Genomic DNA, 20,404 nt, shown 5'->3' with positions numbered 1-20,404 from the left:
GTTATTAGCGACTCAAAAGACCATATTCTAATGGATAAAAAAGAAATCATGGAAAGATGGATTGAATACACAAGGAAATTATATGAACAACAAAGAAATGATATTCCCGAACAGACTGATTTAGAAGGACCATCCATTTTACTCTGTGAAGTTGAAAATGCAGTCAGAAAACTAAAACCACATAAAGCTGCAGGAATGGATAACATCTTGGCAGGATGGTTGAGGGCTCTCGATGAAGGAGGACTGAAATTTCTAACAAAATTATTCAATAAAATTCACGAGACTGGATTTCTACCCAAAGATATTAATCACTTAATTTTCGTTCCAATTCCCAAAAAAACAAAAGCTACAAGATGTGAAGTGTTCAGGACAATCAGCCTCATCAGTCAAGTATCAAAAGTCCTCCTATACGTTATTCTTGAAAGAAATAAAAGAAAAATAAACATAGAAATAAATGATACACAAAGTGGCTTCAAGGAAAATGTAGGTACAAGAGAAGGTATTTTAAATGTCAGAACCATCATAGAAAGATATCTAGAAAAACAAAAAGATGCATACCTCTGCTTTATAGATTGCAAAAAGGCATTCCAGAATGTCCTACATGAACAATTAATTGAAATCCTTTCAAAAATAGGCATGGATGGAAAAGACATTAGGCTATTAACTAATCTTTACTGGGAACAGACTGCATCTTTGAGAATAAATACAGAGACCTCAGAAGAATTCCCAGTTCAGAAAGGTGTGAGACAAGGCTATGTCTTTTCTCCAATTCTCTTTAATCTGTACACAGAAGAAATATTTAATAAAATTAGTAACCTCAAAGGAATCACTGTAGGGGGCAGAAATATTAATAACCTAAGATATGCAGATGACACGGTTCTTCTAGCTGAAAACAAATATAACCTTAAAACTCTTATAGATGAAACTCTCAAGTATAACAAACAGTATGGCCTCAGTTTCAACATTAAAAAGACAAAAATCATGATAATTTCAAGAGAAAAGAAAATACAAAAAATATGCATCAATATAAAAGGAAATAAATTAGAACAGGTGCAAAAATACATATACCTCGGACACTTGATCACAGAGAATGGCAGGACAGAAGATGAAATTAGAAAAAGTATTGAAATTGCAAGGTCAACTTTCAACAGTATGAAAAATCTACTAACATCTAGAGAATTAAATCTGAAAACAAGACTAAGACTCTCCAAATGCTACATATGGTCTACATTATTATATGGAGTAGAGACACATGGACACTCTCCAATCTGAGTGTTAAAAAATCTGGAGGACTTTGAAATGTGGATGCTGCAAAGAATTATGAGAATATCATGGAAAGACAAAAAGACAAATGAAGAGGTACTAGAGATGGCAGGCATAAACAGGAGCCTGATGAAAGAAATTAAAAAGAGAAAAGTCAGATATTTTGGACATGTCATGTTCTGAGACATAACTGCCTACAAAGGACACTTCTCGAAGGAACTGTTGAGAGAAAGAGAGGAAGACAAAGACTGGAGTGGATGAAAAATATAGAAGACTGGGCCTATATCTCATATAAGGAATACAGCAGAGAGGCACAGAATAGGACATGGTGGAGACACATGGTAGTCAATCTCCTGGAGAGAGAAGACACCTGACAGGACAGGAATGAAATACACATATCCAACAGACAAATGTGCTAGATATGTGAAATTCATATTAGCATGCACTTGTGAACTGAAAAGAGGTATCATTCCAGGAGAGGTTCTAATATGTGAAAAAAACCATTCATCCCAAAATTCCCATTTCCCAAACTAATCGGATAATGGAACAATTGTGCATTTCTCTATTAAAAACATCAAAGACTGTCAAAGGCATGGTTTCTTTACCTTATATCAAGAACATCAACAGACAAAATAGCAAAAGTCCTATAATCATAACCTAAATTTCTACAATAAAATCTCCACCTTGTTAGGATAGTCAAAACTACCACCACATCAACCAAAGAGACCAGGAGTTTATAAAATCTATTACAACTGTGATGTTTGTTATGTTGGACAGACAAATGTTCTGGAGAAATCTATCAAAAAGAAAATGTCAAAGATGTGAAGAACATACAATTGCATAAATCTGGATTAGCCTTTCACACTAATGAAAAACCGTCGACTCACAAAAATACCATACATAGAATTTAATCCTTACGTACATAAATTTAAAGAGGCAGGTGAGTTCATATGAAGTTCAACCGAGTGTAATAAAAACCATCATCAAATTCCTGCCATGTACCCTCAAGGGGGTGTACAGGATATGATAGTACTACATGAAAAATTTACATCATTACTAACTTCCTATCTATAATTTTCCTCCAAATCAGTCTGTTACTTGCCAAGATTCCAACATTATCAGATCTTATATTTCTATCGTCTAAGGCACTTTGTACAGTATCAATCCACCTATATCTTGGTCTTCCTCTGGGTCGTTTTGAACACTTGTTTTGCTAATCTTTCCTCACCCATTCTATTTAAGTGACCATACCACCTGAGATTAGCTCTGCTAACTCATTCCTGGATGCTGACAATGTCAAGTTCTTTTCTAATATCCTCGTTTTTAATACGATATTACCATTGATGCCATCTGTTCACGCCTCTAATCTTTCTCAGGACTCTCATAACTGCAGTCTCTCGTCTTTGGTCAAGTGTTTTATTTCTGACCCAGCTCTCAGATCCATAAGTTAAAACTGGTTTGAACAGTCTTGTATACAGCTAATTTAGTGTTCCGACTAATTTCTCTCTTATTCCATATGAATTTATTCAATTGACTTCCTATACCATACCAGCTTTGTTGATTCTGATGTCTATTTCCATATTTAATTTACCATCTTCACTGAAAATCGTGCCTAAGTAGCTGAAATGTTTTACATGTTCCACAGGTTCTCCATTCACAATGCAGTTGACCTTTCAACTATTCTGCCTATTTTCATTGTCTTTGTCTTTTTTATTGCTGACCTTCATATCACATCTATTACAATAGTTATTCAATTTAATCAGGGAATCTTGCAGACTTGTAGCGGATTTATTTAGAAGTATAACATCGTCTGCATAAAGCAAAGAGCTGACATTAACATCTCCAATTTTGATATAATGTTTAATGCCACTTTCCTTCATAATGGGATCCATATAGATAATGAATAACACAGGGGATAATGTACATCCTTGTCTCACACCAGATTTAACATTAAACCATCTTCCTACACTTCCTTCAATTCTAACTGCTGCAATAAAAACCAAGGCTTGATATTATATCAATTCTGGGAAGCATACATACACGACCTATGAACTGATGAATTAGGCTAAAAGACAAAGTATGTTATATCCTGTAACCGTGACTCATGCTTATATTTCATTCATTCAACATCTGTCATGAGGTGAATGAATTCAAAAAATGTCAGTTATTTAAAAATTTTCATGTTAATACCTCTTGATATTTGTGTTTATTGTATCATCTGAAGTATACAATAAAGTTGTACAAAACAAGTCATTAATTTATTAAATTGTTTACATTTTTATGGGATTTTTTGGAGTTTTTTTCCAGTATTAATTTAACAACTTTTTTTTTTTTTTAGGTTTATCTGAATATATATCATCTGGTGGTGATATATAATCAGATCTAGTCAAGTAGACCTAAGTATGGGTAAGGAAACCACATAATAAATGGCTTATAAAATGCTACCTGGAATTTTCTATACTTACTGAACTTTAACTTCAATTTTCTCAAGACTAGGTTTTTTTTTTTTGCTGCTCTTGGCTTCTAAGTGCCTCATTTGCTATATTTCATGTGTACTTTAGATGGTTAAGCTATGTTTTGGAGATTAAGTTAAACATACAGATTATATATCCTTTTTGTCTGATTAGGATTCATTGTGAAGAAGATATTTCATTAATTTATGGAGTTTAAACAAAGAGTTCAATAATAGGCAACTTTAATCCTTCTTATACCAGTCATTTCATTATTTTTTACTGATAAATATCCATTTGTTCTTGTACTGTTAGCTACTGATGGTGACATTACCAATGACAGATAATGAAATGTCTCGTAGAGATAGGATTAAAGCTGTCTATTATTAAAATCCATAAATTAATGAAATATCATCTTTACAATGAATCCTATGCAGACAAAAAGGATACACAGTCTATATGTTTAACTTAACCTCCAAAACATAGATTAACTATCCAAAGTACACACAAAATACATGAAATAAGCACTTAGAAGCCAAAAGTTAAAGTTCAGTAAATATAGAAAATTCCGGCAGCATTTTATAAGCCAATTTATGTGGTTTCTTTAGCCATGCTTTCATCTACTTCACCATAAAAACTGAAAAAAAAAACAAATTGTTTATCACTTTAGCTACCCATTCCTGCAATTAACTCTATTTTTTCCTCCCTGAAATGTCACCTGTACCCCTTGCCTTCTAAGTGCTTCATATAATTTACACTTTACATCCATGTTATTTCAAAAGTATCCAAATATTATTTCAATTTCAGTGGACACTTGACATCCATGTATTTACTGACACGTAAATACATCATATGTCAGCACAGTGGTTAAATAACTTCCACCTGTATAAAATTATTCTAACTCAACACATAAACAAAAATAAGAGCAAATAAATAAATAAATGTAATAGCACAGGAAGAAAAACAAACCTGTCCAGGCCAGGACGGATGTGTTGTAGATTCGACAATTCCAGTTCTGCAAACCTGGCCATGGTGAGGTAACAGTAGTATCCCTTCCCCTTTCCCTGGTTGTACAGATATTTTAACATATGGATCTGGACTGAAAAACATCCCCTTTTTAAGGTTTCTAGCATGTAAATCTGAAAGTATTCAATAATAATTATCTAGTGATGATTACATAAACATAAAAAAAAGGTTCATATATATATATATATATATATATATATATATATATATATATATATATATTTTTTTTTTTTTTTTAATATGATATAACAGACTATTCCAAGGGATAAATAACATAATGCAAAGTTTCCACACTAGCAGGATTTTTTTCTCCTGTGTACAAGCAAATCGGCCATCAGAACACATGCAATTTACAGACAAAAAATACTGTTGGTAGTGGTGATGAGCAGTAGATGGCGTTGTACATAGTAGAAGAATTAAGTAGTAGGGGAGACAGATGTATGAAGCAGAGTGCCCTCTCACAATGAGTCCTTGGACTCTGAAGGTGTCACATAATAATAATTTCATGAATAAAAGATCTTGAATAAAACATTTTTGTCATTCAGTAAATGGAAAAGAAAGAGAAATTACTGGAAATTATTAGAAATGATCTGAAAAGGTGCTTTTTCAAAACATCATTTTAGTTTTGCGGTGAAATTTTTTATCAGGACAAATTCATTTATCATCATTCATAACATAATTTTATACCATTCTAAATTGAACTGTTCTAATTTTGTCATTACAATTCGATTAAACTAAAAACCGAATAAATAACAAAATTTAATAGAGATAAGATCATTATTATTAGTAGTATTACATGATACCTCAGAGAAGTCCAAGGCCTCATAAGAGGGCACACCACCTCTATTATATCAATTCACCATCTCCCCTAAACACTACTATCATCAACACACAATGTCATCTACTACCCACCACCCCACCAACAGTATTTTCTGTCTCAAAATTGAATGCATTCTCTTGGCCAAGAGAAAATGCATGCAATAATTTCAGGATTAAAAATCTGAGTTTCCATGAAAGAAAAAAAAGGCTGCTACCTCCATATCAGATCTGCTAATTCACTTTCAACTGAAAAAAACCATATAAAGATTCCTCTTGTCACAAGGAGAATAGAGCTCATGTATTTTCCCATTGTTCTTCCAAATGAGGTATGGAGGAGATAAATAACAATCATTAAAATAAAATCATAAAAAAAAAAAAAAAAATTTGCTAAATTCTATCCAGCCAATTACAACCAAACAACTAAGATTAAGCAGTCAGTATATTACGTCTGTTAAATGAGGGTGTTTTGATGATAATTATCTCTGTCTTGCAGGGTTAAGCATCAGTTTCCAGGGGAAAAAATCCTGCTTACCCCCACATGAGACTAACTCGCATTCACTTCTGAAGTCCTCAAAAAGATTCTTTGCGAGATTTGAACCAAGGTCTTTCTAAAAGAACAAATGTTGCATAACATAAGTTTATACTATTCAAATGAAAATGGTCCAATTAAAAAAAATTAAAACTGCACAAGAAATCTCATTAAAAATAGTATATATTAAATTTTATTAAATTCTATCACTTTTATATCCTCTCAGAGTATTTTACTCATAAAATGATCAGAATTAAACCAAAACTGAAATGCCTCAAAAAAATTGGATAGGGAATCTGAATTCCAAATAGCAAATTTTATTAAAATCCACCAAGTCATAGTAGTTAGTTATATACAGGCAAGAATCAAAAAGGCACAGCAAGTAAGTCAACAGATTCCCCTGAAAGAGAGACAGAATACAGAGAAAAGTAAGCTATATACAGGGTGTTCGGGATAAATTTGACAGTTTCGTAAGGAAAAAGAAAATCTTCTTTGTATCTATTAAATTTAATGAATTGACAAAAAAACATTACAGGCAGAGTTAATTACAATACTATCAACAAGATTTACTCAAAATAACCACCATTAGCATCGATCACAGCTTCAATTCTGCTTCGGAACCTCGAACAAGCTGATGCTACAGTCTCCCTGGGAAGGGCCGCAAAAACTGTTTTAATTTTATCCATTAACTGGGCTTTTGTATTACTGGAAGTGCGATTGGTATCTTTTTCAACTGCGCCCCATACAAAATAATCCATGGGGTTAAGGTCTGGGGAGTTTGGAGGCCAAACATTTGGACTGGTGAAGTCGTAGAAATTTTCAGACAACCATTTTTGACTTTTCCCAGAGGTGTGGCAAGGGGCCGAATCCTGCTGCCATACATACGGCCTACCATTGGCTACCCTTGTTATCCAGGGCTTGACTACAGTTAGCAACTCCACGAACAAAGCCCGAATTCCAATGCCAGGGTTCTTCAACACCTGTTCCTGCAGATTTGCGAGGAATTCTGCTGTACGAACGCAATCAGATCGTCTGATAGGGATCTTTCTTCTTGCTACATCCTCGTAGTCACCATTGCAAGTCTCTAGTTCATGCCTGATTGTTTTTACTGTATTCAGGGAGCATTGGGCAGCAGTCGTAATATCCTTATTTTGATGGTGGGCACGAATCATCATGATACAAGTTATTCTCTTCCATGATTCAGGTGGGTTCCAGCTATCCATCCTTTCTGACATCTTGTATATGAATGAAGAAGGGTCCAAACTTTTAAATGAAGAGAAGTGTGTGTTAATACATGTAACTTACGGAAAAATATAATTAATTATAAATATGTCAAATTTATCCCGAACACCCTGTATATAGAAGCAAAATTTAAAATTATGTAAACAAAAGTCACACACAGACTTTGATAAGAACATATAAGACAAATATCATGAAGAGCAAAATATTCTCTAAGCTATTGACAAAAAAGCTTACAAATAGAGAAAGTAGACATGTAATCAGCAATGATATAAAAATAGAAGATAAAGATATTCTGGACATCTGGCAAAATTACTCTGAAAGATTATTACTGTGAAACATTATTAAATGAGATAAGCAGAGCAGTTACTGTGAAACATTATTAAATGAAATAAGCAGTGACAATCTGGAGATGGCATTCATGAGAATGCAATCAGAAGCACATGTCAAACCTTGAGGTAGAAAAGGCCACCTGAAATGTAAAAAATATATGATATTCGACAAGAACATTGTCGACCCAAAACTGAACACCTGAAATGTAGAGTAAATAATATTCAACTAGAAATTCTCAAGTATCGGGGTATTAAAAAAATTCACAGAGGTCACACTACATAAGTCATGGTCAGAATGCATTATTGCAGATGATTAATTGGAGTAGACCTCTCCCAATTCCCTTTCATTAAGGAGAAAACTGAATGTAAAAGTTATAGAGGAATTTCTCTAATGAGTATTACAGGTCAAAGTTATGAAGAGTTATACTTGAAAAGAAGTAAAGAAAAACTGTGAAAGAGAAACTTGAAGAAGAACAAGCTGAGTTCAGGCCAAATGGTTATGTTATGAAGATAAGTGGCATTAAGCATGATATCAAAACTGAATCTGTTAATTTCAGCTCTTAACTTTATGAGCTGATGATGATGTTATACTTCTAAACACATCCAATGCAATTCTCCAAGATTCTTGAACTGAATAAATTAGCACAAAAATTGACAATAAAAATACCAACAAATATGAGGTAAACAGGAACATGAAAATCTTATTGCATTCTCAATGAAGAATCTATAGAACAAGCAAAATAATTCAGCTATTTAAGAACAATTTTTAGTGAAGATGGCAAATTAAATATGGAAATAAACAACAGAATAAGCAGATTAAACTTGACAAAAAAAATTATATTTTTGTTTAATTCTTTACACAAGTATAAGCAAACAAAGTTTGTATGTGAAGTATCTTCATGACTAGACTACTTGTATACACAAGTAGCCTGGTCAGTGGAAACTGGAAAAGGGAAGTCGGATGAAGTTTTGAACATTAAGATCACCTAAAACAGATGCCTTCACTATTTGGGTAATTACACTACAGAATATGAAGCTTTGAGGATAAGAAGTTGAAGAGGTGAGAGTAGTTTTGGAGTGCAGAAAGTAGAAAATACAGAAGAAAAACATTACTGAATAGAGCGAGATAAACTTAAGCCAGAGGAGGTCAAAAGAGAAATCTAAAATTGGCATATGCTGGAAAGCAATATCAAATCTCATAGACACGCATTTCACCCTTGTAGTGAAAGCAATTACACAGTATAACTTGGAGAGTTAAGGTAGACTATGATTGCAGTATGTGCAATTCAGGTTTCTGTCAAAAATAAGAGATCTGCTCTATATATTCTGAACGTGATGACATACTTCATTTATGTTGGCATTTATGCAACAAACTTTGGTTAAGTTGGTTTACTTTTCATGGCATCTGGGAACTAACAGACCAAGTTGCCAGAACAACAGCCACTAGAATTTGGATTTACCAGATTTCTGACTTCCAGATACTCTAAAGAATTCTGTTTATGCACACATACCAAACAATGGAGAGAAAAAATTGTTGTTGTTATGTGTTTAAGCAAGTTCTGTTAAAACTTTTCTGCTTAAATGTAGATTCTCTGATTGCCCTATTACTTCCAGACCACCCTATATCGCATCTCATTTGCCCATTATGGTAATATAATACAGTAACTTATATTTTTTTTTAAAAATGTACCTGTTCAATACTGAGCCTCATATTTTCAATGCAAACAAAGTGTGCAGCTTATATATTCTTTCTAATATCTTAATCTTTAATACAATTCTGCGACTGATGTCATCGGTTTTCAACACTATTTTTTCTCTGAACTCTCACATCTGTGGCATCTAGTCACACTTTGATCAATGAGTAAGTTTAAACTTATGGGTTGGGTAGACATGACACCAAAAAATGATGGTTATTCACCACACAGAAAGAAAAAAAACTGAATAATTTTTTTCCAATATTTTACACAATAGAAACTGTAGCACTCTCAAAAAAAGATAACGTGGAAGACAAAGTAATTTAAAAAAAGAACACAGAACATTATTTTTCCAAACTATTCTTTTATTTTATTATTGATTTATTATTATTCGGATTATGAAAGAATATTAGATGCAAGATAAAGAGAATTCCAAACAGTTCTTTCGATATGTTGCAAGTAAAAGAAAAAATGTATATGGCAGAATGATTTTAAAGAATGCCGATGGTAGGGAGGTAACAGAATCAGTTGATATAGCGAAATTAATGAGCGAGCACTTTGCAAGAGTATACCATCCAGGTGGTGATATTGCAGGAATGAAGGAACCAACAGCTTATACAGGAATTGTGGTGAATGAAATGAAGGTGAATAGTCTATTACAAAACCTTAATATGAATACATCTGTGGGATTGGATGGTATACCAGCTCGTGTCATACGTGAAGTGGCTAAAGAATTGTCGGTGCCCTTGACCATTTTGTTTAATTTGAGTCTTGGGTCTGGGTTAGTCCCGAGGGGGTGGAAAGAGGGGGAAAATAGTTCCAATGCATAAAGGAGGTTCCAAGACTGCTGTTGCAAATTACCGACCGATCAGCATATCAGGAGTCATTGTCAAGGTCTTGGAGAAGGTAGTCAAGTGGAAAATACAGGAATGGACAGATGAAAATGGGATATTGTATGGGGATACAGCATGGATTTGTGAAGGGTAGATCATGCCTCAGTAACTTGCTCACGTTTTATAACACAGTGACGGCTGAACTGGATAAGGGTAATGGGTTTACAGTGATTCTGCTGGACCTTGCTAAGGCCTTTGACAGAATACCACATGGAATTTTAATCAGTAAACTGCAGCATATGGGGATGAATATAGGGTTGGTGAGATGGATAAGAGGGTGGTTCATGGAGAGATATCAGAGAGTAGTTTATTCAGGAGTAGAGTCCAAAAGACAGCCTATGACTAGTGGTGTGCCACAGGGTTCTGTTCTTGGACCACTACTATTTAATTTGTTCATTAATGATATAGGAAAGGATCTGAGAGGAACTGTTCATTTGTTTGCTGATGATGCAAAGTTGGGTAGAGTAATAGTGAATGCACATGATGTCAAAATTTTGCAGGATGATTCGGATAGTTTAGAGGACTGGACTAAGGAGAATGGATGTCAATTTAATGTGGCAAAATGTAAGGTTGTGCATTTTGGGGTGAAAAGATTAGCAGCAGTATGCCACATTGGTGGAACTGTACTCCGGGAGATTGACAAGGCCAGGGATTTGGGAGTGTTGGTGGATAGGGAGTTGAAGTTTAGGGGGGCACATTGCAAAAGTGGCCAAATCAGCTCATCATATCACTTGGTTACTGAAGAATACTTGACGAGCAGAGACAAGCAAGTTATTGTTCCTCTGTATCGAGCCTTAATAAGACCCCATCTTGACTACTGTGCCCAGATTTGGGTGCCAGGGTTTTTTTCTTGATGGGGAGGAGGTGGAGAGGATCCAGAGGCAAGTGACCAAGATGATAGCAGGTCTATGGATTCAACCTTATGAGAACAGGTTGAAGATTTGTGGGTTGCAGAAATTGATTGATAGGCGGAAAAGGGAGTGATATGACTGAGACATTCAAATTACTGAAGGGTTTCTACAAGATTAATTCAGAGGATATTTTTGAGAACAGGACTGACGGTGGGAGGACTTGTGGCCATCCATGGAAACTGGGCAAGAGTGTGGTTAGCAAGGGTGTTAGAGCTAGGTTTTTTACTTGGAGAGTGGTGAATGAGTGGAATAAGCTACCAGAGTCTGTTGTGGGTGCCATGACTGTGAATGAGTTTAAGGCGAAGTATGATAGATACTGTGTGAATGTTGAATAGTTGTTCTTGACATGTTAGGGTCTCCCTCGATGAGTCTAAGGATTCATCGAGGGAGGGAGTTGCCCGTAATAATAATAATTTTTTTTTATTGTTATTTAAACTCAGAATTAGTCTCTCAGATGTAGAATATAACTACTCCAAAAATGCACAAAAATAACATCATCTGCCCAGAGTCTATAACAGAAATAGCCCTATGTATTATTAAGCACTCACATTAACACAACAAATTCCTTATATGTCAAAAATTCTATTCATTAACCAAAACAGGAATCCCTTGATTAACACGATTAATTAATCACTTGATGTTACCGTGTATATCAAAATCACATTAATCAAATATAATAACACAGTCCAACACAATTTTTGCTGACTTTTATATGAGACTTGTTTTTTACTAATTTGGGTGCGCTGATTTCAAATATCAAACCAATTTTTCTCTATCACGTCAGGTTTTTCCTCTATGGCATTTTCTTTTTGCTAATTTGTAAGTTTTTGATAGTTTTAAGGAGGCAGTACTATTTAGAGGATCAAAAAAATCGATTTTTTAATATTATTTTCTGAAAGTATATACTTTTAAAAATCTGTTCCTAACTTTTTATCAAGAAATTCCCGAAGATATAGCCTATTATTCAAAGCGGTGCGTAGATCAGAATCGGAGCGCTCACCGCTCTCGCTTGTTAGTAAACGAATAAATGCGTAAGAACCTGCAACGGCACGTACTGGCGCTTTGAATGAGACCGATAATTAGATACATAACTACTTAACAATATTCATTAAAAATTACAAGAATATTTATAAAAAAATAACAATTTTACTTACACGAGTTTCAGGGAATAAATTTTTGTTTGTAGCAATTTCTGCTGCGTGTTCTGTTTTGGCAATCCCTTTGAATACTCCAACAGTAGTCGGCCATCATGTAAGAATCCCATCTTCCATAGTTTTTAAGTCTTGATGAAATCTTTCGCCTTGTTCATCGCTTACAGCACCTAAATTCTCAGGAAATCTATCAAGATGACTGTATAGGAAATGAAGCTTTATGCTCATGTCGCAACCTAGGCACTGGAAATTTTCAAGCATTGTTTCCACTAGATCTTTGTAATTGCACGCTTTTTTGTTTCCAAGAAAATTATTCACAACCATCGTAAATGAAGTCCAGGCCTCTTTCTCAATTTCGTTCATAGAGTTGATGAAATTTGGGTCTCTCATTAAAGTTTGATGCGGTCCATCAAATACACTGGCTTTAATTTTTTCCTAACTAAGTCGTGGAAATTTTTCACATATGTATTGGAAACAGTCACCTTGTAAAGCTTTAACATACTGCTTCATAAGACCTAGTTTGATGTGTAGAGGTGGAAAAATAATTTTTTTCTCTGTTGATTAAAGGTTGATTTATAACATTCTGTTCTCCAACATTTAAGGATATTCTAAGAGGCCAATGTTTCTGACTCCAGTGTTGGTTTCTAGCTCGACTATCCCAGAAGAATAGAAAACACGGAAACTTTGTATATCCTCTTTGAAAGCCAAGTAAAAAGTTCACCATTTTAAGATCCACACAGATGATCCAGTTATGGTCTGTATAATTTAATAACTTCAGAACCTTTTTAATGTCCTCATATGTATCCTTTAAGTGGACTGAATAGCTAATAGGAATTGAGCCATATACATTCCCATTGTGTAGTAAGACACACTCGAGACTTCTGCTTGAACTGTCAATAAATAAACGCCACTCATTTGGATGATATTGTACAACACTCATTTCAGTTAGTAAACCTGACACATTGTTACAGTAAGTAAACAAACTCACACTCGTGTTTAAAATATTGTACAAGATTACTTTCCCTGCTAATGATAAAAAGTTATCTTCGTATCTTGCTCCAGTAAGTTTTTTTCATTTAATCTTGAAGCTAACAATTCCGATGAGTCCTTTGATAGGCCCAAATCTCTTACTAAGTCATTCAATTCCACTTGAGTAAAACATTGCGGTCCAGAACTAGAAATTAAATTTTCATTGTCTAAATCAACATCCGGGTCTTGCTCCTCAAGAACATCTGGCATATCCCGATCATGCTCGTTCTCAAGTAAAGGAAGTCCTTTATAAATTGGCATGGCTATTTCATTGGAATGAGCAACTGGCCGAATTGCTGAGTCGAGATTTGGATACAATTTTTTTTCTTATTCTTCTTATTATAACCAGAAGTCTGAACTAAACAAAAATAGCAATCATCTATGTGATTTTTCGGTTCACGCCAAATCACTGGAATGCCAAAAGCTAATTTTTGGCATTTTCCCTTGCACCACTGTCGTAAATTTTCTACACGACTTACACACTTTATTTGGAGCCCATGACTTGTCCTGATCTGCAATTTTTACGTCAAAGTATGCAAAGTACACTTTCTTAACGAAATCAGTGATATTTGTCCTTTGACTAGGAACAGTAAAGCTGCCACAAATGTAGCAGAAGGAATCTACACTATTGACACAATTTCGAGTAGTAGACATGATGTATTTTCTTCACTGCCGACTAACATGCAATTAACAAGACAAAAAAAACCAGAGACTTTATTGAAACATTATAAGCGCTCATCATACTTTCACGATCGATTAACGATTGACTGATTTCGATCGTTCTTTGTCCGCTATGATGCATATAGCATTCATTTGTTTTAGGCAGTTATCACCTACTTTTCATCACCTAAATGTATTAGGTCGGTTATTCGGCCTCTCTCGCATTCAAAGCGCCAGTACGTGCCGTTGCCGGTTCTTACGCATTTATTCGTTTACTAACAAGCGAGAGCGGTGAGCGCTCCGATTCTGATCTGCACATCGCTTTGAATAATAGGCTATATCTTCGGGAATTTTTCGAATTTCTTGATAAAAAGTTAGGAACAGATTTTTAAAAGTACATACTTTCAGAAAATAATATTAAAAAATAGATTTTTTTGATCCTCTAAATAGTACTGCCTCCTTAAAACTATCAAAAACTTACAAATTAGCAAAAAGAAAATGCCATAGAGGAAAAACCTGACGTGATAGAGAAAAATGGGTTTGATATTTGAAATCAGCGCACCCAAATTGGTAAAAAACAAGTGTCAGATCATAATCAGTAGAAAAAAAATTTTTTTTTGTTGGCCAGTGTAATCAATGGTAAAAATTACGATTCGTCCATGATCGATTACTGAATTAATAATTCATTTCATATGGTGCTCTTTTAGGAAAGATAAAAAATGAATGCAAAGTAAAATAATAATAAATGTTTAATAAATGTTTCTACCTACATTAGTTACTGCAATTTTTTATCAAAAAAGTTATCAAGAGTCGTTTGAAAAGGTTTGGTTTTTTCCTATAAGTAAATATTTATAGGAAATATTCTGCAGCAAATATTTTACGATAATAAGCAAAATGACTCTCTAGACCACGGCAAACAAGCATTCTTTGATTAACATCTGGATCCATATCATTACTTGCTTCTTAAGCGATTCTAAACTGCAAAATATTCCATCCAGTTCTTTGATTGTTATCTCCTTTGGAACCTCATCTTCACATTCCATTTATTCGTTGTCTTTATATATGCATTGTTGTTGATTTCAAGAAGATCATTGTCACTGAAATCTTTTCAATTTGAATCTAATAATTCTTTAACATCTTCTTCATCAATACCATCAAAACCAAGGTCTTCACCAAATGCAATGATTTCTTCAACCACGTTGTTCACAGAATTCTGAAAACCACCTAAGTCATTAACGCATTCTGGCAGAATATTTTTCCAAACAGCTCTCGTGCAGCTAGAAGACACTTGCTCCCACGAGTCATGAATGTTTTCAACTGCGTGCTTAATGTTAAAATTTTCCCAAAATTCTTGGAGCATAATTGCATTTTCTCCCATTGTTGTTTCTACTGCTTTTGAGAATGTCTTTTTAAGAAAATAGGTTTTGAAAGTTGCAATAACGTCCATGGGTTGTAGCAATGATGTCATATTTGGTGGAATTTTGGTACATTTAAAGGCGCTCTTGCTGCGTATATCTAGGGATTGTTGCAATTAATTTTGCCGCATTAATCAAAACCATGTTAAGCAAGGGATACCTGTATTCATAAACCAAAACTAATCATTAACCAGTCACAGCGAATTCTGTGACTGGTTAATGATTAGCTTCATTTGCTTCAGCTTTTGTAACAGTCTTCCAAAATGAAATTAAAAGAATCCAACCTCTTAGTTTAAAAAAAAAAAAACATAGTTTCCTCCACCCTTTCATTTTGTGATGCAATTGGATTACTTTGTTTCACATAATAAAATTTACCACGAAATTGAAGGAAAGGTGATGGGCTCTCTTTCATCACTGCTTACAAAAATTTGCAAACAGTGATGAAATATGGAAATATGAAATATGGAAACTTTGAAAAAAAAACAATAAAAACATTAAACTCCTTGCTAAAACAACTCCCTGTGGTTACAATAATATATTTTCTATCGGGCCACAACTTTTTAGATACATTCTTGGCACACTTAAATAATCAACATCCAGGAATAAACATGGAAAGTATTTTCACTTGGTTAAAACTTAAATTAAATCAAATTAAAGCGGCTCTGTAGTGCAATTGGAAGAACGACGATACGTTGCACCCTTCGATTAGAAAAGCCGTAAGTTCGATTCTCATCATGACAGGAGGAATCTTTATATGGACTTTTTCAATCGAAGGTGAGTTAGCTGATCTCATATGGAGGTAGCAGGGTTTTTTCTCCCGGAAACTCTGGTTTTTCATCCCACATACAGACAAATCGGCCCTTCAGAACACATGCAATTTACAGACAAAAAAATACTAGCTGTGGTGGTAGTGGGCAGTAAGATTGCGTTGATGTAGGTGATTGGTAGTAGAGGTTATGTGTAGTAGTGGAGACGGAGAGTTGTATAGTAGGTGTCCTCCTGCGACGAGTCTTCGGACTCCTTGGAGGTGTCACGAATAATAATAAAATACCAAGAAATTATATTCCTGCATAATCCTTTTCCAAGTAAACAAAGCTTAGACCTGTAGTTTCTTCATGACTAGGCTACTTGCATATAAAGGCCAATGACTTCACATTAATTGCCTTAGTATCCCATGATGTAGTGCATTATGGGAAGAGCCACTACCCAGACCATATTCAACCTTTATGGAGGTCTCATCAGTGGGAGCCACATTCAGAAGAGATACCACAGTTGAATTCGTCATATATTTCCCATGGGATATTGTATTCCTCTTGCCATATTCCGTAATTCTAGTTCTATTGAACTTTTTCAAGACATTAACCACCAGTAGAGGAATATTAATTAACTGTTCAATTCAGTATGTCTATTCAGATGCCGCCATTATGATGTGAAACCATCTCATCCACTTCTGTTTTGAAGCCATGTTGTATTAAAATACAAATTAAACATTATCTCCCCCCTAAAGTCCCTAGCCCCATTAATTTCCTGCAATTTAGTACCATCAAAATGCAGTATGCAACATTAAATTGAAAATCTTCATCTTTCGCTCACAATGCTAATTTATTTAAATCATTCCTGCAAGATATCCACATCGCCTTTATCAACTATTGCCCTTTCCAGTTTTATATCATCAGCAAGCAACTGAATACCCACCCTTAAATCATTCTTTATATCATTTGTATGCAAATTACAAAGTAAAGGCCCTAGTACAGAGCCCTGAGGCAAGGCATTCCCCACTAGTCATTTTTCAAGATTCCACCCCACCATATACTAGTCTCTGTGAGTCAGTCTATCACTCCCCTAACCAATACACCAGTTTCATATCTATTCCCATTTGCTTCAGCTTTTGTAACAGTCTTCCATGCAGTATTCTGTCAAATGCCTTTACAAAGCCTAACAGAACCATAGTACACCCATTTTGCTTATCTAATTCTGCTGCCACTCTATTATAAAATGTGAGTAGTTAAAAGCCATGCTGCCTACCACAAAGTATCACATTCCTATCCACCCACTGCTGGATTTTACCTTTAGCCAACTTTTCCAATTCTTTAATCACCACTCCTGACATATTAATTGGTTTGTAATTTGCTATTTGTCTTAGAATACCATACTCTCTTTTTACTCTCTTGAAACCTTGCCAGAGATTAGGATGAGATTAAACAAATTCATCAGAGGCACTGCCAATTCTCTTGCACAATTGCACAGCACACAGGTTGAAATGCCATCCAGTTCCACTGCTGTTTTCACATTGATATTTTTTTAATTAACTGAGCACCTCCTGTTAATCAACTTCAATTCTCTCATTAGTTTCTGTCAAAATCTTCATTTGGATGATACACCTTTGAAAAATGATCATTCAGCAAATCAACTATTTCTTCTACTTCTCTTACTTCCATCAGTACTGATTAAAGTTGTCCTTCCATAATCATCCTTTCTCTTACTTGCTACATACTCCAACTTGATTTATCCTCCTGATTATGAGTATGAAAGTCTGATACTACTTCCTTCAAGCAATCCCAGACCACTTCCCATGCACTACTGACATTCTTTCCTTGTATCTTCTCAAGCTTTGTCACTGTTACAAGTTGCCTCTTAAGTCTGTCATAATTATCAACTATATAATTCAACATAAACCCTTCTTTGACAGAGAATTCTACAAATGTTTAGCAACCTCACAGAATAATACTGCATGTTCACTCTCCTCAATTAGAAGCAGAGTATCTACTTGATTATGGATATATCTTCTAACGCTATTACATGTTCCAGCAATCTCATACCCCTGGTCCCTTCCATGACTTGTAGTAATTATCTCTTAGTAACTATAAATTCAACTTCCATCTTGCCATGCTCCGTTTAATCTATGTCTCCACAGTTGAAGTCCCTCATAATAACTGATCAGCCAGCAGTCATTTGCACTAATCTACCAAAGCATGACATCCACATCTTCCTGAGGATTCCTCCCACAGATCTATAACAGCAATCAACAACCTATTTTGTCCTAATGGCCTTTATGACACACCCAATAGCCTCAAATTTGTATTGTTGAACTTCTTCAACTATCTTCATCAATACCCCACCTATTGTCCCATTCCCTCTGCCCTCCCTCAAAATACAATCCTTTACATTTTATCCCTGTAGTATATGATTGTCTATCAACCAGGTCTGACTGATGCCTATAATTTTTAGCCAAGTCAAGCTGACCAATGCTAAAAATTTCTCTACTTTATTTCTAATAGTTATTCCATATAATTTATTCAACTGACTTCTCATCATACCAGCTTTGATATGATAAAATTTAAACTTTATTTCACATAAAGTTTAAATTTTATAACTTCATAACTAAAAACTGTCCCTGACTAGCTGAAATAATTTACTTATTCTCCTCCCCACATACAGGGTGTTCGGGATAAATTTGACAGTTTCGTAAGGAAAAAGAAAATCTTCTTTGTATCTATTAAATTTAATGAATTGACAAAAAAACATTACAGGCAGAGTTAATTACAATACTATCAACAAGATTTACTCAAAATAACCACCATTAGCATCAATCACAGCTTCAATTCTGCTTCGGAACCTTGAACAAGCTGATGCTACAGTCTCCCTGGGAAGGGCCGCAAAAACTGTTTTAATTTTATCCATTAACTGGGCTTTTGTATTACTGGAAGTGCGATTGGTGTCTTTTTCAACTGCGCCCCATACAAAATAATCCATGGGGTTAAGGTCTGGGGAGTTTGGAGGCCAAACATTTGGACTGGTGAAGTCGTAGAAATTTTCAGACAACCATTTTTGACTTTTCCCAGAGGTGTGGCAAGGGGCCGAATCCTGCTGCCATACATGCGGCCTACCATTGGCTACCCTTGTTATCCAGGGCTTGACTACAGTTAGCAACTCCACGAACAAAGCCCAAATTCCAATGCCAGGGTTCTTCAACACCTGTTCCTGCAGATTTGCGAGGAATTCTGCTGTACGAACGCAATCAGATCGTCTGCTAGGGATCTTTCTTCTTGCTACATCCTCGTAGTCACCATTGCAAGTCTCTAGTTCATGCCTGATTGTTTTTACTGTATTCAGGGAGCATTGGGCAGCAGTCGTAATATCCTTATTTTGATGGCGGGCACGAATCATCATGATACAAGTTATTCTCTTCCATGATTCAGGTGGGTTCCAGCTATCCATCCTTTCTGACATCTTGTATATGAATGAAGAAGGGTCCAAACTTTTAAATGAAGAGAAGTGTGTGTTAATACATGTAACTTACGGAAAAATATAATTAATTATAAATATGTCAAATTTATCCCAAACACCCTGTAAGTAGTACTATGAGAACTCTACTTCAATTTGTAATTTAACTTACTCACCAGGCCTCAGATTGATGAAGCATAATCACTGTAAAACATTAATATCTTCATATTTCAACATGTACTACTGCTTATCTCATTTAACAATCTTCCACAAAACTCCAAATAACCAGAATACCTTTTTTTCCATTTTTTATGTCACCTTTAGCATCTCCAATTCTTTTCAAAGTGCTCTTTCCCTCATTCCTAAATATCTTCGGTATCCTCCAAGAATATCTTCCATGTTAATATTTATCTTCTACATTCTTACCAGTTTTCCATGACTTAGCCAATTTAGCTTTGTTACATTTTTTTCTGTATTATGTGAGAGGACATGCTAACTTGTCATTTTTTATCCTTTTAAACAATTTCACAACATGCCAGCCTTGCTAAATCAACCAATATTTTCTTTGGGTTTGACTCAGTTCTGCCACTGAGTCAGCAAGGTTTGTTTCTTGTCTTCAAAATCTTTTACTTTTCCTCCAATAGCATTTATAAATTATTTGAGTCTACAGTTTACCTTTGAAGGCTGTTGATTCTTTTTAAAACCTTCATATGTACATTTTTTTCCCCATATGATATTCATTTTTATTCTGATGCTTCCAATCAGAATA

General features: G+C 34.8%; 1 protein-coding gene across 2 annotated transcripts in view; it reads right to left on the bottom strand.

Moving 5' to 3' along the window:
* LOC150100146 (E3 ubiquitin-protein ligase HECW2-like) overlaps positions 1 to 20,404 on the bottom strand; it is a 708,695-nt gene that overhangs the window by 553,989 nt on the left and 134,302 nt on the right. For both annotated transcript variants that reach the window (XM_090402900.1, XM_090402899.1), the window contains one exon: positions 4,683 to 4,852. In XM_090402900.1, coding sequence (XP_090259026.1) covers positions 4,683 to 4,823 — 141 coding nt within the window. In that variant the 5' untranslated portion in view covers positions 4,824 to 4,852. The remainder of the gene's footprint in view (positions 1 to 4,682; positions 4,853 to 20,404) is intronic.

This window comes from Typopeltis vanoorti, chromosome 13, assembly GCF_054136105.1.
Source record: "Typopeltis vanoorti isolate ZY-2024b chromosome 13, IOZ_Tvanoo_1.0, whole genome shotgun sequence".
NCBI classification, from domain to species: Eukaryota; Metazoa; Arthropoda; class Arachnida; order Uropygi; family Thelyphonidae; genus Typopeltis; species Typopeltis vanoorti.
Note: the sequence above shows the minus strand (reverse complement) of the source record. Positions and strands in the feature narration are given on the sequence as shown.